Source organism: Ambystoma mexicanum, chromosome 3q, assembly GCF_040938575.1.
Source record: "Ambystoma mexicanum isolate Mex_15411 chromosome 3q, UKY_AmexF1_1, whole genome shotgun sequence".
Lineage (NCBI taxonomy): Eukaryota > Metazoa > Chordata > Amphibia > Caudata > Ambystomatidae > Ambystoma > Ambystoma mexicanum.
Window position 1 is genome coordinate 561,193,336 of NC_090926.1, and position 22,788 is coordinate 561,216,123.

At 43.8% G+C, this 22,788-nt stretch overlaps 1 protein-coding gene across 4 annotated transcripts in view; it reads left to right on the forward strand.

Annotated features, from left to right (window-relative positions):
* Positions 1–22,788, forward strand: part of GABRP (gamma-aminobutyric acid type A receptor subunit pi) — a 271,746-nt gene that overhangs the window by 215,667 nt on the left and 33,291 nt on the right. For 3 of the 4 annotated variants that reach the window (XM_069654330.1, XM_069654329.1, XM_069654331.1), the window contains 5 exons: positions 5,831–5,925; positions 9,903–9,970; positions 12,075–12,292; positions 13,634–13,716; positions 19,168–19,305. In XM_069654330.1, the coding sequence (XP_069510431.1) occupies positions 5,831–5,925; positions 9,903–9,970; positions 12,075–12,292; positions 13,634–13,716; positions 19,168–19,305 (602 nt within the window). Of the gene's footprint in view, positions 1–5,830; positions 5,926–9,902; positions 9,971–12,074; positions 12,293–13,633; positions 13,717–19,167; positions 19,306–22,788 lie in introns of those variants that run through there. The other variant, XM_069654332.1, reaches the window with a different exon arrangement.

The window sequence follows — 22,788 nt, forward strand, 5'->3', positions numbered from 1 at the left end:
CACTTTTGTCCTGTGGACCTGTGCGAGACCCTGATCGATAAATCAGAGCAGCCACCTTGAAACTGGTACTCTCTTATTTAACTCTCGTAAGTCTGTTTTAACACCCCCAATACGTGAGTGTTTGATGTGCTATGGATGAGTCTAATGATTCCTCTTGATTCTAGATCCTTAATTATTTCAGCTAATGATTCCAAACATGCCAGGGGCAACAAATATTGTGGCACAAATACTAGTTCCCTACCATGTCTCTCTGGTAATGTGGCAACATGCAGATGTGTTAATACACAATCATATGTGTCTTTTGCAAAAACCTCTTTCAATTCTATAAATATTTTCCACAATTGGTCCTTTTCTTCTTCATTTGTGCATGCATCTGCAGCTTGAATTTGCTCTTCTACCATTTTTTAATATTCTGAGAAGTCCTCTAATGGAGGAATCTCTGTACTCTCCTCTAACCATGTGGCTGTCTCTCTTTGGAGAGTTGACACATTTAAATATTTTGGAACATTGACTTCCATTTCAATATGCTGTTTTTCTATTTTATTCTCATTTAAATCAAATAGGATGCAATAATTTCAGTGACAGCATACTGGGCCTCATTGCGACCCAGGCGGCCACGGTATGAACGGTACCATTCATAACGGGCCGCCACATTACGAGTTTGCTCGTGAGTGGCGGTATGCACGTTTGGTCTGGCCAGACGTGCATACCGGCACCCGCGAGGAGACCAGGATGCTGACAACGGGCCTGTCATTAACAGGTCCGTTAAAAATGTGTTGGTTCTTTACTCTGAATTCTGGGATCTCCTCCCTGTCAATTATTTGCTGAAGTCCTTTCTCATTAATGAAACTTCTTTCCTGCTCAAGTGCTAAAGTGGCTTCTATCACTTCAGAATACCCATTTACATGGATAGGGATCCATGGCTGTCCATCTGCCATGCTTATTTCAGAAAGGGCTGAAATATGTTTTTTCTGTGTTTATCTCGAGAGTGACATTTGGCTTGCACTTCTCTTCCTTTAAATAAAAGCGGAATGTGTTTTCATCTATTTCTGTTTGCCATTTTTTCTTGGGATCCAAATAAATCTCCATACACTGCTTCTCTTTTTTGCCTTGCATTTCTCCCTGACACATGAGAATGACAGTGACACTTGGCACACAGCCATTCTGAAGATATACCCTCACTGCATCATCTGACCTAGCAACAGCATGGAATTCTTTTACACTATTCTTTTGTGACATCACCTTCTTAGGTCTCAATGTTTTTTTGGCTAAGGACCATAAGACCCCATTTACCCCATCAAGGAGGGGCGACAACCTCTTCAGACAATTTGTCCCCATAAGAAAAGGTATTTCACTGAGAGATGTGATTAATACTCCCACTAACCCTACGAAAACTCTCAATACTACTGCATGCACACCACACACAGACCAAATACAACACCCACACAAGGCAAGAAAACCAAACAACAACAATCCACACCTCCTGCAGTAGCTCACGCAATCACAACACAGTCAATCCAATCTACACCACAGGTGCACACAGTGTCCCATATGGACTTAAGCACCTGAACGCTCACCAACCCATACCACCTAGAAGCAAGCCCACACACAATGATGATTTTTTTCAAACTGAAACTACCAACAGAAAAGCAAAGCAGTCCTGCGCTCTCCCTCTCCTTCCAGTAACAAACACACCCATCACCTTTTTATTTTCAGATCAACTTAAGCACCTGGAGACCATCAAAAAGCAAGCGGTTCATGGTATAAATCATATTGACATTATATAACATGACATATTCAGAATTTTGAAATAGATTGTGGCTGCTGCTTCTTCAACGTGATATACAGAGCCCATACTGGGCCAGATCGTGGCCACCGGTTCACAAAAGTGATCTACAGTGCCCATACAAACCTAGACTGTGTTTACAGCTTCATAAAAGTTATTTATAGTGACCATAATGGTTTATATTCTGGCCACAAAATCCAAGTGCTTTACACTAGAAATGCTGGCTTTTAATTTGGACTCAACTTAATGAAATGATTTACACTGGCAATGATGGGATACATATTGGGCGCAGCTAGATAGAAATGTGTTACAATGTTAATTTTGGCATATTTTGTGAACTCAGGCATCTTAAAAATGTTGGCAAATGTTTCTGTGTACTGTTAGTGACATGGCAGCTACTAGATTGTATCATGTATAGCCACAGGGAACCAATTGTAAATTGTATAACTTCTCAACCCATTTTTCAGAAAAAGATGCTATATGAAGCACCATTTTAACAGATTATTTAAAAAATATTCTCCAGAGAAACACCAGTTTCCCCCTACGTTAGCCAGGGCTCTCTTGCTATGTTTGCGTGTTTCTGCCAATTTGTAGAAGATGTTAATTCCCCTGCACTAAAGATATTAGTGCTGGAACCAATGACCTTGAACCGTTTACAATCCAATGCCCCTCGATGCCTGGTGCTGCCCTACACCCAGGCACCAAAACCTGTCTCCACTACTAGCATGCAAATAATAATGTTACTAGACATGCACAATGGCAGCTGGAACCTTTGGTTACCGGAGTCCAGGTGCCACCCCACTTGTTTCAATGCCGGTTTTACTGGCACGGCTACCGCCAGACTCATAATGAGGCCAACTGTGTCAGCGCCTAGATTAAATTAAGCTCATAGTGTGCATGAAACAGAATCAAATGAACATACGTTTGATGTCACTGTTGCTTTCATTGCAAATGGCACACATTTGCATCACATTTTCCTCTGTAGGCTTAACACTCCTAACAGGAAGACCTATTTTTCTCTGTCATACGTTGTAGTTCTTGTGATTACCACATGTCTCTCTTTATTTTTTATCTGTAACAGTATTCTTTTGCTTCATCCCTTCCATGTTTATGCCTTATTTCTGTGTTCATGTATTTACTGTTTGCTGTGTAAGAATGACAACACAGGGTTGTGCAGAGATGATAACATCACGTGTCGTCTTGTTTCTATTAGTGGCAAGTTCATGGTACGCAATGGACAGCCCAGCGAAGGTTGACGGCTGAGTCAGCCACACTGGGTTTGAACCTTTGTACTGCAGGGGTACACAGACTTGTTGAGCATCTACTTAACTTGCTGAGCTATCCTGCCAGTGTGTGATGCATGTACTATTCTTATTCATTTTGCTGGTTGCTTGCTTTCGGTTCCATGTGTTAAGATCCCCACAAAAATATCGCTATTCAAAAATATTGCCATATTTTTGCTGCAATATTTAGGCATGGAACCTGCGGCGGACACCCCTGCCACCCCCGCATTATTTCTAAAGGAGCGGGGGACACCCCGCTCCCAAAAAACTCAATAATTTTCCCCCCCAAAAATATCACCTATGGCCGCTACGGCGATATTTTTGTTGGGGATAATATGTAGTGATACCTTGCTTTCAAGCAGTGGTGGAAATGGAAAAAGGTTGGTGGGTGATCCCACACGGGCCGGGGTGGGGCTGGAGTTTGGGGGTGGGGTGCGGTGTCCGAGGAGGCAGGGCTTAGAGGGGGCAGAGCTGGCAGTTGCCCGCTGATCAAAGGAAATGTCCAAAATAATAGTTTAAAACAGCAATATCAAACATTCTGGCACAAAAGGAATGAATGGCCACGTGCAACTGTGGGCCACTTTTGCATTGGAGCCGAGACAATTTTATGCCCCAGTCCAACCCTGGCAGCCAGTATGCAGACGCATAACATTTGCCCACAGCATCACTCACAAACCACACTTCTACTCCGTGCATTAACCTAAACAAGACAAATTACGCAGGGTCACCGGAGTCAGCACACATTAAAATCTGGCCTCTAAAAAATGCAGCACATCACATAATATATAACCTAGCTGCATTTTATGTCTGCTGGCTCCGTGTGTCTCTCTGGTGTTTGTTCTTAGTTGGTTTTACAAATAAGTATAATCAACTAGGAATAAACACCAGAAAGACAAAGGAAACGGGTGCACAATGAAAATTAAAGCACCAAGGGGAGAGTACAAAATAACAAAAATGCTCTGTGCCATGTCCACAGTCCGCTTGCACCGTAGGGAAGATTAGACTCCGAGCCCTCCAAGGTGGGGGCTCAGAGATCTAATCTGCCCTGTGTGAGAAGAGCACTGTTCACAAAAAGTACATGGCAGATTATATTGTGGGCTCGGCAAAAAAGCTGCTCGCCCCCCGCCGTCGGTCTCTTTTTCTTTCTTTTCTTTCTTTTTTTTAAGTAACCCAGGGCAGAGCATGGGTTTGGGGGCTGACTCTGGCCGGATCCCGAGATCCGGCTACACATCTGGTGCCTGATCTCGTATCCGGCGAGAGCCAGCCAGGGACGTCATTAAGGTCATTTAGGGGTCGCCAGAGGTCGCAACTTCGACCACTGAGGTCTCCCTTGCGACCTCTTTAAAAAAAACGTTTTTTTTTTTTTGGTAATGCAAACTCCTGGGCTGCGGGCAGCACCATGTGGCTCTTTACTTCTGGAGTGGAGGGCTTTCTTGTTCAGGCCCCTTAACACTTTCGGCACTGACCCTAAATAAGAAAGAATAGGAATTCCAAATAATGTGTCTTTCTGGAATTCTATACAATAATTGCTAGACTCATTAAAGGTTTATTTCAGGCACACTTCTGGGGGTGAGTCACTGATTTGAGTCTGTTCTTCAACCCCTCAACAAAGCCTTTCATCCTTCTGAGGTCGATAAATGAGCACCAACACAGGTTGGGTGATATTGGGTGTATATATTTTTTATATATAAAGCGCTTAAGCGTAAGTGCTATATAATAACACATCATTATCATTTGAACGTCAGCTTGCATTCACAGTAATTTGGCAATGTGGGCCTATATACACTGATCTTAATGATACATATGGTGATCCATTCTTGTATGAAATGTACATCACATTATTATAGTGATATCGTAACCATATTTTTCATAGTGTAGAATGCTATGTGATGCCACTTCCTGTTTTGTCAACGGGTGAAAGGTCGTGTTCCATCGCTACCCGTGATATAATTTCGGGGTGGGGTCAAATGACATCACTTCCTGTGATGCCATCAGGGGGTCAAGGGTCATGTGATGTCACTTCTGCTACCCCTGGCATTTTGGTGAAATGACGTCCCTGGAGCCAGCCCAATGTCCAGTGCTGCTTTCAAGCCCACATTAGGTCTCTGTCTCAGGCAGATATAGTGCAGTTGAAACCTAGCTTGCATTTATAGGAATGGGCTGCATATTCGGTGTCTGGCCACGTCTATTACATGAACACAGGAAAGGGGCATTTTTTTATAGTGTAAGAGGAAAATGCAACTTTAGTAAAACAGGAATCCTTTTCTTGTTTCATTTTTGTTTGGTCCATTAATGTTTATATGAGTCGACAGTGAGTGGACAGAAACACGATTGTATTTGTGTGCTAATTTCAGCAGCCCTTCAGAGCAGTGACCTACAAAAGAGGTGGGCAAATTCTCCAATTATTCGATGTACACATATAGAACCCCATTAATCATAGCTCTCTCATTTAGTCATACAATAGGGTACACACTTGTTTAATATATGCGTGCTATCCGTTTTTCCATCCTCACTTTTTATAATCAGCTTTCAGGTGTGTTATTGATCAAAACAGGCCATGTAACTGGGACTCCAAATCCAAAGACTTGTCCTCAATTGACTCATGCAAACATATTGGCCAACTCGAAAAGTTGGGCTCATAAGCAAGAGATGATATCATGGTGCTTACTGTGGCTCTTCTAGCTTGAATGACAAGAAACCTATTAACTGTATATGGGGTGGTATGTAAAAGACGACTATTGACATCTGCTATTCTTTTCAGCAATGCACTTGTTAAAGGGGAGGACCCGGATGCCCTGCCTGGATTTCAGAATTTAATAAAAGGCTACAACAAGTATCTCAGACCAAACTTTGATGGTGAGTGCAATCTGAGCGCCAGCATGGGATGAGCCAATCACACAAGGCACATTATGATTGTGTTCCTTTGATATTTTACCGGTTGGGAAGTCCCAGAAAATAATGAAAAATCCATTTTTTAACATATGTATTACAATTAGAAGTCTGATAATTAATGTTTAACTGACCCTGATTTTCATAAGATCTTTCCTCTTTTGTAATGGCTTGGCAAGCAAAGAACGATAGTCTGGAGGGTTGCCCAAAACAATACCAGAGGTTAAGATTAACCAGCCATCACGTCTTTTGTGTTGCTATAGTCACCCCAAGTGGGACGGGAATGCCCAGACGTGGGTCTCCTGCCTGCTGGGCCTAGAGACCAAAGCTATTCCTCACTGATGAGGCCAAAACATGTTTTGGGATGCTTATGGTCTCGTGCAGAACTGATGTGACCAAGCAGTTTGGGCTGCACTGCCCCTTTGGGGGTATTATCAAGTCGTATGTGCATATGGTCTTTCCCCTTTTGTAATGCTTGGCAGGTGAAGAACGATGGTCTGGAGTGTTGTCCAGAGCAATGACAAAAGTTAAGATTAATTCTAAACCTTCCAGCCATCACCTCTTTTGTTTTGCTATAATGTTTAAACAAAAGACCTCTGTGCCGTATTAAACAAAGAACTGATTAATCTCAAAATAGATGATAAAGGTTCTAGATGGCGATTGAGGCCATGGTTTCATCAGAAATCCACAATAAAGGTTTCTATTATCCACTGCTTTCATCCAAACTCTATTTGTTATTATTTGCATGGAGCCGCAGAAGGTGGTCTTGATGACAGGATGCTTGGGTGGAAAGCATAGAATTACAGCAACCGTTTCAAGGCATCATCCACTGCAACGACCCCAGGACCATGTTCTAATTCATAGCACTTTAATCAGTAGTATGGTGATGATCTACTTTGATATTATCATCATGTGTATTGGCATTGCGTGCACAAGTGCATTTAAAATGTCTTCTTGTCATGTAACACTTCACTTATATGGAACTTGACAGGGATAATGAATTATATCATTGCGTGAATGTACCTCGTTTTAGCGTTTGTTCGCAGGTTATGTCACAGTTTAAGGAAGGTGAAAAGGTCCACACAACAGAGGGGGCAGGGAGAGCAAAGGAAGATCTTGAAAATATGAGGAGATTGAAAGCTATCCCTGGAAGTGCCCGTAGAATGATTGCAAGTCTTTCAGTGTGCTTGGCATCCGAGAACTCGTCCTCTGCTGACTTGTGTTTGATGACACCCTGACAATCTGTGTTTGTGCAGCATTCTGATGTTTTGGTTGATGTGCCTTAGTTTTTAAAATATTTAAAATCTTGAGAAATAATGAGCATATAGTTAGCAGCATTCGCCATCAAATTGTTAGAGGAAAATTAGAGATTGCTATTTCGCACGATATCCACATTAAGGGTGCCTCACAACCATTGAGTTGGTGTTTATTCCAAACTGCTCGCCTTGCACATCCAAACACATGCCGAACAAATCCAAGGCAGGACAAACCATATGAAGTAGAGTGGCCATCAAAGCCTCAGAGAATGACGGCATTCAGCCTTATGTCTTCGTTCAATCGACAGTGAAGAGGAATTTCATAATAAACTAGCGGGTGTACCCCTGCCTAGCACGGTAATTCCTACTTCAGTCCTAGTTTGAAGTTTATTTAATGAACTAAACCAATGCTTCTTTGTAGAAAATAATGCTAGTCTTTCCTGTGGGAGCTAGTGTGGACAAATTGTCTTTGTTTCCAACTCTGCAGCAAGCTACATAAAGCTGACCATGAATCCCCTAAATCAGTTCATGCTACTTTAAGCTGGAACTTTGAGAATGTGCAGCAACAATATTGGTGTCTCGATCTACAGTCGAGGTGACAGCGACCTCAACATTAGTGCTGTAGGGCTAAAGCGTGTAAGCTTGAAGTGCCATAGGCGTACCTGTAAATGTACTGCCGAAGCATATAAGCTTTGTCCTGTTGAGATGGCATACATTTATCAACTTCCATGGGAAATACATTTTCTGCAATTATCATGAGAGATTTGCCATGATGCAACGGACAACATCATTGCGGATACTATTGAAGAGACATGCACCGTTTCCTGTCACCAGCATTATTACAAAAGCACTGTATTGGGTCGCCGGCATGACTTCAAAAGTGAGTGCCATTAATGTAAGCTAGAATGCTGATAGTGTGGAAAGTGTAGGAACAATGAACTGCTGAAGCTTTCATGAACTGCTGAAGTTTAGGAACAATGAATGTAGAACTATGCAGCACTACGGCGCGAAGAGCCATATGGCAGGGGTAAACATTGCAGACTGCTTAAAAGAAAAGAAAATCTGAAAAATATATATTTTATACTTGTTACATTGTCTACACCATGGAACCTACCCACATGCCACATTTCAGGTTTGTAGCATGTTGGAATGTATGCTGAACATTTCAAACAGACACACACACACATATCCACACATTTCCCTTTTATATATAGAGAGATAACAGCGACACTTGCTGGCATATCTCTCAGATGGTCTGAAAAGCCGACTGCATGTTAATAGTTGCTGCACGTACAAGTCCAGCCATAAGAAATCTAATAAACTGATGGAGGTTCTGCTCAGGGAGAGTCTGCATAGCACCACCTGTACCTTACAATGAAAGAATACTGCTTATTCAACATCCATGCTTTACAATGAAAGAATAATGCTTATTCAACATTTATGCTCTACAATAAAAGAATATTCCATAGACACCACCTGTACCCTACAAGTAAATAATACTACTTATTCAACATCCATGCACTACAATGAAAGTATACTGCCTATTCAACATTCATGCTCTACAATGAAAGAATACTCCATAGCGACAGCTGAGGCAGTCGCTATCGATCTGATTTGGGACCCCTCAGAGGGCTAGGCTCTCTCCATGCTTATACAACATTTTCATGGCCCCGTTCTTTGCATTGTTGGAGCAGGAAGGGATTTGGTTCACCAGTTTCACCAACGACACCACGCAGTGCATCATCCTGCTGTCGGGCTCCCACTACCAAGACGAATCTAATATGAAAAAAGTGTATGCCTGCATCGAAAACTGGATGGCTTTTAATGGCCTCACTCTCAATAGGTCTAAGACTGAATTCCTGAGTGTCGACACGCAGGCCATCCTATCCAAGCTGGACCCGGCTTATGAGGGCTTTCAATTAGGTGGTGCGAAGATTACTCCACTCAAGAAAGTCAAATCTGTGGGGGTTACTTTCGACCAGCATCTCTTCATGAAGGCTCACATGGGGAGTTTGGTCTCAGCAGTGGCGTACTACCTCAAATGAGGGCCTCTCCTTTTCCAGTTCCACACCACTCTAAAAACCTTCCTCATTGCTCAAGGTGCTGCACCCGTGCCTTTAAGACCTCGGGTGCTCTGTTATCACCTCCCTCCATACCAACAATGTGCTATATACAGCCAGGCACAGGCTCACTTCTCTCACTGTTGAGAAGATGCGACACTGCTGAACCTACTTACAGCATTTTACGGGCATATTATGGGGAGTGGGTACCAGTGACGCACATGCCCCCGATCTTCCCGACTGGCAGCTGTCAATCCGAAAGTGTGTCTGATTTGCTGCTACCTAGGCTCTTCATGGCCCCGTAAGGCTCCAATGCGACAACAATAATGTTCTCCGTGTGAAGCCGTTCAGAAGGAATATAAATAAAGGAAGGCAGCAAGCTCAGCCTCAAGAATCAGTGTCACCTTATCCTTACCTTGCATGGCAACTTACATGATCTGTACGCATTTAATGTTTGTACTAACGTTAAGGAATTGTATATACTGGCACTTTAAGTGTCACGGAGCAGGTATGGTATCTATCTAGGCTGTCACCTTGATTGATAGAAGACTAATTAACTTTCAAGAAATGTTTAAATGTAAGTAAATGAGAAATACAATGAACTGGTTTCTCACAAACTCTTTTTCAGGAAAGCCTGTGAGCGTAGCAGTGTCCATGGAGGTTGCAAGCATTGATGCCATTTCGGAATCCAACATGGTGAGTTCAGCGACACATCATTGATGGAAGTCGTGTGCTCCCCAGGAACTCCTAGTGGGCATGCTTTGACACGGTACAACTGTCTGTGCTTAACCTTAGAGATGACATTCTAACAAACAGGTCTACGCCACTCAGATATATCCCAAGAAGGATGTGTAAAAAACAGCCTCTGGTCGCGGAGGGTGGGCATTGCTTCCATTGGGGTTACACCAGTGGTGCCAAGTCATGGTCTGATCCATGCTCCAGGGGCATCAACAGGGGCGCCACCAAGGGGTGGCCACCCTTATAAAAATGCTGGCCACCCCACCGGCCCATTCAGTTATGTGTGTTTGTTTTTGTGTGCCACCCCAGGATTTAAAGTGTGGCCGCCCCTATGTAAAATGTCTAGGGGCGCCACTGGGCATCAAAAGAAATGAAAGCACTGCTTGTTCCTCATACCTGTGGGCATTATAGAAATCAAGACCTTCTATCCGTATGTGCCAACTTCTACACAGATACATCGATGGTGCACCCATGCAGCCAGTATGCATAGCTACAACTCGTTGTCAGAGCTCCCTGCCTCTCATTAATTTCTTGTCTCTGCCCTGTATTCTCCCTAGGAGAAGGCAAGATGCCCTCCCTCCGGAAGCTTCATCCTCCTCCTAATGCACTGTGGCCCACTCAGTGATAAGCACATTTTCTGCATGCTAAGATCATCTCATCACAAGCGATTTTGGAATATCTCACAAACTGCATCTCCATAATAAATCCGTATTTCTTTGGAATTCATTACAAGCATTTCGATTTTTAAATTTAAAGCAGAAAAGGATGTGTTTAGGGGCAAGACTCTAAAGTGGGCATTCTGTGGTACAGTGCCCAGAACTTTCATTGTGGTACCCACATTCTTCTTTCCTCTAAATTTCGATTGGGTGATGTGACGGCACTGCATGATCTGAAACAAAGTGCCGTTATGTATTTTGGGGTTAGCCTCCATAGATAAGCCTTATAAGTGCTTCAGTAGGCTTTGAATGAGAGTATTCGAGCCAACCAGAGCAAGTAGAGCTCTTGCTTTGGGTGAGTCCAGCAACCCACACGTGACCAGTCAATGAGAAGTAGAAAATGTTTCCTAACTTCTGTTTACTCTTACTAAAACCCTCTTTTTGACCGCAATGAAATCTCCTCAATATTTTTTTATTTTTATATTTATAAAGCCCTCACACAGCCCGTGGGCATCAAGGCGCTGTTACAGGAACTGTGTTTTTTTTTTCTTCTTAGTTGCGTAATTGTTTTTTATTTTTTGTCTTTGCTATGTATTTATAACGCGCTTAAACACCGAGAGGTTTCTAAGCGCGGACCCGGGGATCGAACCTATGCTGTTTCGTGTCGTCTTGCTTGGAAGACACGCACGCTGCCGCTGAGCTATCCTCCCGGGACAATCGATACGTAGATGGACGTTTCAATGGAAGCCAGTGAGCATGCTATGAGCTTCCGCTACGCCATCTAGTTGCAGGAAGACCTGTATTTCGTCATCGTACTTCTAGTTGACGTAAAAAGAACTACAGAAGAGGTCCCGTAAATCTTATGAACAGCGGAGGGGATGATGCAGACCCATGGCGAAGCCCACTTTTTCCCTAGATACCGGATGAAGTGATGGAGCCTATCTTGTCTCACTCTCTTCAGTAAGCGAGGAAGGAACAGATTAATTCCAGAGATGTTCATCTGTCACCCCACATTCCACATGTCCAAGCAATCCCAAGGAACCTCCCGATCGGCAGTATCGTGCACGGCCCAGTGGTCGAGCGCTGTCTTGCCCTTCCAGTTGATTCAGATGAAAACATGTGATATCTTCTAAGTCTGCTGGATGGTCTACAACCTGTGTGCCAGTCATGAAGGATAGTATGTGTCTCCAGGAAGACTAGATCTCCAAGAAGTAAGATGGTGATCAGTTTTTATTTGTTAGCAAATCTTGACGGCAAAATATGTTATGACCGATCTCATTGGTGGCATACTTACCCCATTCTATAATATTTTACATGTGAGCTCATTTAGGAAATATAACCTTATTGGTAGTGTGAGCCTTCTGGGTTTCTGTGGCTCATCTTGTGCATCTCTCTTATTTGGAAAGGATTACACAGCTACGATATTTCTGCGCCAACGCTGGACCGATGAACGCCTGGTGTTTGAAGGCAACAAGAGTTTCAGTTTGGATGCACGGCTGGTGCAGTTGCTGTGGGTGCCCGACACGTATATCGTGGACTCCAAGAGGTCTTTCCTGCACGCTATCACGGTGGAGAACCGCCTCATCCGGTTATTCGCCAATGGCACCGTCTTGTATGCCATCAGGTAACTGTCACAATGGGAGGGCCGTAATGAAGGAATCAGAGTTTGCACATTACTGATGGCGCGGCACTGGTAAATCAGCGCTTGTGATTGGTAAGCACACCACTGACGGTGTAGACGAACACATAATTTAAAGAAGTATTATTAGCAGCAGGTATTAGTTTCCACTTTGAGCGACCCAACACTATTCAATCTATAGGTTGATTACCTGCATGCCCTGCATAAGGACCCACATGCATAGATTCCTTTCAATTGTGCATGCTTTATATTTCTATTGCTTGTTGATCAATACGAATATGAATAAATCGTCTTTGTGTTCTTTGCATAGCTTCTGTGTGACGATGTTATTGTCCTGTCATCTTGATCGTCATATTATCCCCTATAAATCGATGTACATGTAAATGCAGTGTCCTCATAATCCTCCAAGTGACCTTATGCTGTTGTTTTCAGTACGTCAAAGATATGAGGATGACAATTATAACAAGGTCACTTAGAAGATGACGAAGGCCTCAAGCATGGAAGAGCGTGCATTCAATGCACATTTCATATAGACGGCGAACCTGTACAATTTAGCTGGATATGAAAGGCCAACTATGTATATACGGCTAATAAGCAGTGAACTGCAATGGATATAGTAAAATCATGCATGCAAGTTCCTGCACAGAAATTCAGAGGATGTACAAAAAAGTACATTGACTTTATAGTGCATTCGATGTTACAGCCCTCCTTCATTCGGTATTGTTAAAATGAGCTCAATTTAAGACAGACACAATCATTTAAAATAATGAAAATGTAAAGGAAATATTTTTTGTTGTGAATGTGTTTTATTTTGCCCCTCTGGGTGTCTGTTTATGGGAAATGTACCAAAATGTTGAGCACGTAACTGCGACTAAGCAGTTACGGCGACTTTGGTGCATTTCCTTTTACTGACTCCCATCACTGCACCCAAGCCGAGCAGGGGCTGCTGGGGTGTCCCTGCTCTCCTTGGGTGCAGTAACGGGATTCGGAGGTTGCAGGGGTGTCCCCCGCTTACCATTGTGGTAAGCGGGGGACAAGAACGTTTAAAAAGAAAAAGGACCCACGTATGTGTCAGGAAGTGACGCTGCAGGGATAGCAGGGCGTCAGCGGCGCACACAGAAGTGTGGAGGAAGCGGGTGGGAGGAAGCGGGTAGGGGAATGCGGGTCAGGGGATGCGGGCAAAGTGATCTATCTGAGCACTGTGCCACGCCTTAATTGGCGTCAACATTTTTGTCGGCACAGTTATGGGCGGCGCAGTGATCACATAAATTCTGTTTATGTGCTATAATTGCTGGCCCGGCTAATCTCTTTCTGTCTCTCCCAAAGAATCACAACCACTGTGGCCTGTAACATGGACTTGGCGAAATACCCGATGGACAAGCAGACCTGCCAGCTGCAGCTGGAAAGTTGTAAGTAAGAGCTTCTGCAGAAACCGGAGAATGCGTGCCTGTGTTGAGTCGTTCACTCTGCTCTCTCTTTTGCAAATATTGACTGTTTCGCCACCTCGCTCTGACTCATTCCAGAACTTGCAATCGTTTCTGTCCTGATGCTTGCAGTGGTCGAATAAATACCAGGAAATTGAGATCTGAATAACTCCAAAACTCAAGATTAGGCTGATCTCGTCATACACTGATCAAGGATGTTTAAACTTCATCGGGATTGGACTGGCACCAATAAAAAAAAGTGGCCACAGTTGTAAATGGCAATTCATTCCTTTTTGTTACAATCTCAACACTGCCTTATGGGGAATTTTGTATTAAAGATGTTGAGAAATGTGCACTTTAAAGCACATTTGGTCCTTAGCACTGGTCAACACTACCATCTGCACAAAGCAGTAACTCATCAAACTGGCCCCCTTTGGCCAAACACTGTCCCACACTAGCAAGTTAGGCCGGCCCTACAGGCAATGCCCTATTGCCACGTAGGCCTGTCCAGACAGAGCTTGATTGGCTCAGCCTCCATGCCACAGTCTTTCAATGTAGGAGGAAAGGCAGCACGTTATCAAAGGCTCTTCCATTGGTCACCACGATGATGAAGGACACACTAGCAAGTTAGGGGGCCCCTACAGGCAATGCCCTATTGCCACGGAGGCCTGTCCAGACTGAGCTTCATTGTCTCAGCCTCCATGCCAGAGTGTTTGAAACTAGGAGGAAAGGCAGTACGTTATCAAAGGCTCTTCCATTGGTCGCCATGATGATGAAGGACGCACTAGCAAGTTAGGCCGTCCCTGCAGGCAATGCCCTATTGCCACGTAGGCCTGTCCAGACTGAGCTTGATTGGCTCAGCCTCCATGCCAGAGACTTTGAAAGTAGGAGGAAAGGCAGCACGTTATCAAAGGCTCCTCCATTGCTCACCACGATGGACACCTAATGCAACATACACAGCCTCAGTTTCTAGTGCAACTGAAGAACGGGGAGATTGTGAGACTTTTCAAGTTTAGAACCTCGTGTCATTAAAAAGGCCTAAATAGTTCTTGATTTCAATTTTTTGGCCCTATCATTAAGGCTCCCTGTTGTATTTTAATATTGTATTTCCACTGCATTCATGCATTTTTGTTATCTCACCTGAAATGATGTTGGAACAAACTTTTTCACATCTATTCAAATCAAATATGTACACTAGTATTTGGAAGTGTTATTTTCCTAGTTTACTACACATATGCATAACACTATTCACTTTGTAATAAAACAACTTGGAAGAAAACATGACAAATACAATACTAAAGCCACGTTATTACATAGTGCTTCATGCCCGATTAGTTCTGCTTCTAAGCACAGTTTTAAAAGGTGTTATTGTAGATTGTAATGGTCATTTCAGTGTTTCACTGTAGAAAAAACACTGAGGTGAAGTTATTGATCAAAAACACACAATACACAGGCACACAGAGCGTTCCTTTTTTTAACACATGCAGATGAGCGGGTTTAACAACAAAAGCACAAAGGGCTGTGTCGGCCCGACCGGATTTTCCACCTGTATGTACAGGTTGTACAAAAATAATTACAGATCTATTGTGATTTGTATACAATGTGTGCAGCCACTATGGGGTGAACTCAGTTGACTCTGAGTAGTAAGTACTGCTCTTTGACCACATAAGGAAATTCGGAGGCCCACAGAAGCTTTAAACACAGCCAAACCACTTCACAATTTATTTTTTTGTGTGGTAAAAATATGCATAAGCAGAGTTCTCAAGTGATATTCTGGTTCTGCAACTTCTATCTGTGTAACTAGTCATTGTACATTATTTTCCCATCTAACATATGAGCTTGCACATGAGGAAGGAGCAGTATTGAGAGTTGATACCACACATCTCATAGGGCAACTTGAGACCTCTGTACATTGTTTTTGGGTTACCTACTGTGCTTTCAGGTCCTAAAACATATTTAAAAACGCCACTCTGTTGCGGGAGGATAGCTCAGGGGCAACGCACTCGCCCTTGAAGCAAGACGATATGAAGCCCACACAGGTTCCCGTGTCCGCATTTAGAAACCTCTGGGTGTTAAACTCGTTATAAATAACCAATCAATCAATAAGCGTGCATGCTTGCAGTCATTGTTTGACATGTTTGGCCACTTGTTGTTATGCATCTGCAGGGTGCGTTCATTTTGCTGTATGAAGCAACCATGCACCGAGGAGCTTGAAATAGTAAATAGGTCTACTTTGTGTTCCTTTGCTTTCATTGTCATGGAATGAGACACCTATATAAAGTGGGAGGAGTCTGGGTTTAAGATGTGTTAAAACCACAGCTAATAACCCAAACATTAACACTGTTCTAAGTGCACTCCAGAGATGCATTATCCACGCTCTGCTGCACAGCAACAACCCTGTACCAAGCATTCCAGACAAGTGGTGGGACAAGGGGGGAAGGACAAAGGGGGGCTGTTGAAGGTAATGCATGTGGCTGCAAAGAGAAATTGGCTAAGCGTCCATGCCCATTAAAACAGGACAGGCAGTTTAGGATGATCCCATTACTGATTATCGCAGCTGTTAAAATAGACACAGGAAGCAAAATGATTTCCATACGAATGTATGTGTAGCAATCTATAAAGATAGGAATTTGGGAGACTACAGCCGATATTACAATATAAATACAGATTATTTATTTCGATAGATAGCATACTTGATCAAACATCAAATTGACCTTGCCTATTTGACACCATTTTTGGGATCGTTTTTGTTGTTGAAATTCAGTCAAAATAAAATAAATATATATGTGGGGTGGGGTAAGGGAATAGGTTAAGGTGGGGGGAGGTTGGGGTTCCAGGGGGTAGAAATATTTAGGTCAAATAGAAAAAGTTCAACTTTTTTCGGTCAAACAGACCTAAACATTTATTTCACCGCGACCGAACACCAGAACTGAGAGGGGTTATCATGTTCGGCATTATAATTTCTGCCTGGAGGGGCACTTCAGTGGAACGAATACTGCTACGTTGTGGCAAGCCATGTACTGCCTGATAAACGGCGGCAGGCTTTGACATACAGTGGGCCTCATTACGACCCAGGCGCTCCCGTAATGAAGGGTGCCAGTACGGGACCGGCACCCTTCATTACGGGAGCGCCTATTATGTGGTTCCCTTGCGGGACCCGGAACAGATGTCCTTTCCTGGTCCCGCGAGGGGACCGTTATTAGCTCCCTCTCCATTCCCATTGAGCCTTACGGGGGCTCAAATGGGAATGGGGAATGGTTTTTCCAATGAGGACTTACCAGGTCCTCCCTAGGTTGGAATAGCCCGGTAAATCCTCATTAAAGGAACTCGGTATTGGAGCCGGTATGGGGGCAGCCATGCCCTTAATAAGGGCATGGCTGCCCCCATACTCGTAACGAGGCCCAGTAACTATACCACAATATGGCCCCTGCTGTAGTTGTCCAGTTTAAGAATTCCACCCCCAGCAAGCATAATTAAAGGCCTGTGTTGTAAATCGATGTTACAGCCATTTAAAAAGAAAAAAGTAAATCAGCGTTGTGTCCTTTACTAGTTTCTATGCAAATGTTCTTGAGGAATGGAGGCGAGGTAGACCACTGTGAGAGTTAAGGGCCTACTTCTCAGTTTGGCAATATTGCCACTGTATTTCTGTGGAAAGTCTGGCAAACATGGTTACCGTTACCGCCATTCACAATCTGGTGGAGTTGCAGTAAAACAGTGTTAATCCCCATTCTACAAGTCGATTGGACTCCATGGGAATTCAGAATACAGTAAATTATCAATTAATTGTTAAATTGAAGACTGTATATTGACTTTTCCCAAAATGCTATTGCGAATACCTTTTGATTTGCTGGACAAATTTGAATAAAAATGTTCCCCCAACAAAGTTTGTTATGGGTCCGCCCAACCTAGAATTTAAGAAAAAATTTGCTGAACGATGAAAAGTTATAAAGAAAACATAAAATGCTGTTTTCCGCCTAGTGTCATTTATTTTGCAATAGAGGAAAAGTGCCTCGATTGGACACCCAAAATGCGAAAATGGTTGGACAGATTTCTACCACATACGAAACAACTTGGTCACAATGCGTCACAGAAATGTTTCTTGCTGGGTTGGGCTAAATGCATCTAGTAGGAAGTGAGTGCCCCTTGTATCCCAAAAATATGTACTTATTTCCAATGGTGCTTTGCAGCAGAGAGGCTGAAAATCTTTTCAGAAATGAAAACTGCCAATCTTTTTGTTTGCTCAAAATGCAATTTGAAAGAGGAAATGGGCAGCACTGACATCAGGCTACAGGTGGGTGGGGGGGGGAGAACAACATGTGAAGTGGGGCTTTCAGGATGGGCAGTGGATCCTGATAGGAGGAATCCTGGGGAACTCGCAGGGGAACCTTGTGAAATTCTTGTGGAAACGTCACGAGACGCGTTCTGAATATTAATGCGCCAGACAAACCAATGAATAACATGGGGTAACGTGGGAGGGTCAGGCAGAGAAAACACAATGGAGGGAAGTAGGAGGAACAAAAAAGAGGAGGGGGCACATGTTGAGTGCCAGTGAGTATGGGAAAGAGTTTTACATTTTCTATCATTTTCCCGTTACCATAGCAATATTTTAATGATATGTTAGCATGAGAATAAGCATATTATGACATCATACCGCAGGGATAGGAAGAGGGCAACATAAAATTACTAGGTCAGTGTTTGAAACCTGCGCAGATCAAATTTCCTAAGCAGGGGACAATTGGTCTTTGGGAAGAATTGGTGCAACATGTACAATGGACACAGCCATGGCCAGTGGAATACAATTGAGACAGCAGTGACCAGTGAACACTGAGACCAGTGGCCCACTCGAAATGACTGATGGGCAGTGGATCCTGAGATCCTTGCAGGGTCAGTAGCCTTGATCGATAGGCCAGTGGCCTTCCATCTTTTAAAATCATTGGGGCAATATGGCCAGTGGGACATGAAGAAACTAGAGCATATTAAATGCAGTGAAATTCAGTGACAAAATCTTAAGTTATAAGAGAGTTAAGGTGAGCTATTAGGCTTTGGGACCTTAGCTTTTTTTAAGTCATTGGGCCTCATTACGACCCTGGCGCTAATGGGTTAACGGCGCCATAAAAGGCTGCGGCGCCGTTAACCCATTAGCGCCTCATTACGAGGTCCCTTTGCGGGACCCGACCTTAACGGCTGGTATACACCAGCCGTTGCGCTGTGCATTGTGCAATATCTAGTTCATGGGGCAACTTCACGCTGAAATTAAGATGGTGTCTACATGTACAGGACGTGCCAGCGATACAAAGGTGTGATTAATCTCTAACAAACGCCTCTGCTCTAGGGTCCGGCACAGCAAAAGGCTCTCTAGCCAATGAATCGAGGGAAAGTAACGTCTAATGCCACTGTGTCCTTTCCAATAAATCTTACATGTATGTTTCTTCTCAGGGGGCTACACCATGCATGATATGGAATACCACTGGCTGCGAGGCAACGACTCCGTCCGCGGCATGGATTCCTTACGCCTGTCCCAGTACACAGTGGAACGGTACTACACTCTTGTCTCTAAAGGGAAGTATGAAACAGGTAAACTGTAATGCCGCTGCTCCATCGCGGACATACCCTTTGACACTGCAAGTCTGAGGCGCAGAAAAGAAAAGGATAGCGGCCACAGCCCTCAATAAGGGTGTCAAGGCCAAAAAAAGCGAACCTGGGACAAGTGCAGGTTCCTGGTGGGGTATTTGGATACAAACAGGTTCCTTGTAGGAAAATCAATTTGTTAATGAGACCGCAAGATGAGAGTGATGTGCCTCGAGGGGTCATATATTCCTGTATACACCTGTGATGGGCAGTCATCACGTCTGCTGCCAGATCTTTGAACCTCTATGTTTTAGTGATGGAAACCTTTTCCTGGGTATCCGCAATCATTTCGGAGAAAAAAACAAATTGAGAAATGACCAGATTTTTTTGACGGAAACACGAAAATTACTTTTTGCTTTTTAAACTTTTTTTTAAATAATGCGACTCCCGCCGCACCTCCCCTTACCCCTCTACCCTACCGTATACCCTTAACTCGCAAAAAAGTGCCCCAGAAGTGGGTCCCAACCTGCATGTGCCATCATACTGGCTCACAGGGCCTGATGTGTGTGTGTGTGTGTGTGTGTGTGTGTGTGGTCTTTGCAGCCATGGTGGGCTGACAGGATTTGCTCACATCATCACCAGCATGACTATAGAAAGAGGACATACCCAAAATCCTCATCAGCCTTTTACAGCACATCCTACACCTTTCCATTAGAGAGGGTCTTCCAAAAAGCCCCCCCCCCCCGTGGGGTGGAAAATGTCCCCCACTCAATGATAGGCAGACATTTAGCACCTTTCCAAAGAACCCCTCACCCGTGTGCATGCTTCCATGAAGGGAGTATATGCAAGTGCAAAGAGGATTGCCGCATGATCATTGGGAACCCGCATTGCTACTGTGGGAATGCCCCTCTCTGAATGCGTATCCTTATCCAGTGGTGGATGGTGGGTTTCTACACTGGAGGGCTATCAATGTATGTGTTTAATCTGTCAGAATGACTGAGTGCAGCAAGGGAGCCCGAACCAAACAAAGGTACTTCTCCACCAAGAGAACAACGTTCAATAAATGGGTTAAAATTGTGCATTTTGCAGCACTTTCATTGAAAAATTGGGTAAAAAGCCACACAGTTTGCAATCAATTTTGTATGGTAGCACATAAAAAAGAACAAGAGATGCAAGTGACCAACAGTGCCCAGGAACATTTTCCAATGCATTTTCATTATGCCTTTGATCGCAACATGTGCCAGTATATAAAACATTTTCATGCTGGCTATGCCCATACATGTCCATGCATGCTATACCAAGATATGCCAGTTCTACCATTTAAGGGCTCACAGCCAGAAAAAAATGTAATGCCACAGAAAGAAAGTATCTTTAGACTGGCTTTACCAAAATAGGCCAGTGTACCAAGTAAAATGTCTGCTTTTAATCTTGATGCAAAGAAGAAAAATGCTATGACACACAAAGAATATATACGGCTTACCTGGAGCCACCACTGTAAACCAGAATAGCCACATAACACCACCCATCATGCTTGCTTTACCCTTGATGTCAAGGAAAAAGTAACAAATGCCAAGCCACAGTAAGTAAATGCACACTGACAGTATTGGCCAAGGTAGCCACGTAATAACACTTATCATGTTTGCTTTACCCTTGCAATGATCAGCCTGTTTGAATATGAGTAAGTCTGCCTTTTACATGTGTGTGCCTAACAATTTGGAAGAGAGTTTGGAGTAACATTATGCAGGAAGTGGTCACTCTAACCTCAACCATCAAGAGGCACCTCTGTCAGCAAGAATAGGGTATTGTGAGTTAAGTCTAGCCATGCAATAACACTTATCATGTTTGTTTTACCCTTGATGCCAAGTAAAGAAATGTCATGTCACATGTAAATGCAGATTGACAGTAGTTTGATACTTTCTTAATTTGGCATGGCATTTGTTTACTTGGTATCAAGAGTAAAACAAACATGTTGAGTCTTATTACATGGCTAGACTGACCTATATTCAATGTATTAATGTGTACGAGGAACCATTACATGATCTGGTGGCCAGCAGGGTGCCTTCATCATCCATGATGTGGCTAACTCCCAACACCCAATTGTTGCTGACAGAGGTGCCTCTTGTTGGTTGAGGTTACAGTGACCACTTCCTGTATACTACTTCCTTTATACTATTACTCCAAACTATTTTCCAAATTGTTAGGCACACAAATGTAAAAGGCTGACTTACTCATATTCAAATAGGCTGCCCATTGATGCATAATATTTTGCCCGTCTACACATCTCTTAGACATTCTTCCAATCCACAAAGGTGTATGACTGACCTGACCTGGTGTTCCTTGGTCATCTTTGCCGTAGCAGTACAACTGCAAATGGCCAGATACAGCTATCTTATCCCAGTTATAGCCTCCGACAGCAGGGATCCCCAACATATGCCAAATACAGCACCACATTCCCAGGTTCTGCCATAAGATGCTTAATGCAACCCCCTGAATGTGGATACTACCGTAACAGTACCCATTGCCTCATTACCCATATCAGCCTACCTTTCAACCACACACCATACCTCATCATGTAGAGCTGTCCATGCTAAGCTGCTGAGCATCCATACTTGGTGACTGTTTACTTCCTCCCGTTCTTCCACAGTACCACCCACATCTGCCAAACTGGTCGTTTTAATAGTTCCCTACGTTATGCTAGTGTCTAGACATTGGGCCTCATTATGACCCCGGCGGTAGCCGTGCCGCTAAAAACTGCACAGCTGCCGCCAGAGTAATTGTTTTCCCGGCGCCCGGCAATGGGGACTTACCAGGGCATTACAGCCCCAGTGGTCCCGGTAATTCCACATTGCGGGGCCGGAAAGTATTACTCCCCATTCCCATTCGAGTCCCATTGGACTCAATGGGAATGGGAAGGGCGGTAGCACTGGCACCATTCATAATGGTGCCGGTGCTACCGTCAAGGTCTGCGAGCGGGTGCCGTTCCGCCGCCAGGTCAGTCCTGGCAGTCGGGAAGGCACCCGCCTGCAGAACTCGGAGTATGCCGGTCCATGAACAACGCTGCCCGTAGTTTACCGCCACTGTTGTTACCCGATCGGTATACTCATAAAGAGGCCCATTGCACTCCCTCCTGGTAGACTTTCTGCATGGGATTACCAGATTATAATTTGGCTCACACATATTTCTTATCATCTTCCTGATCCTGAAGACGTACGTTTTCCTTCGCCCCAGTATGCATTTCAGTGATTACAAAGCCTAGAGGACCAATACATTGGAACATGTCTTTGAGGTGTCACGTGTTTCCTGCAGCTGCTATACGTCTTGTGTTTCCACCCTTCCCTCCCTCCCATCTAGCCTTCCCCTACCAACACTTTACACCAGAATCCAACGTTTCTCAGTCCATAGAATGGCAGGAGTATTTCACCTTTGAAAAGGTGACCTTAAAACATTTCAGAGAAATGAATACAGAACTATAAAGTTAGGAGTAAATCA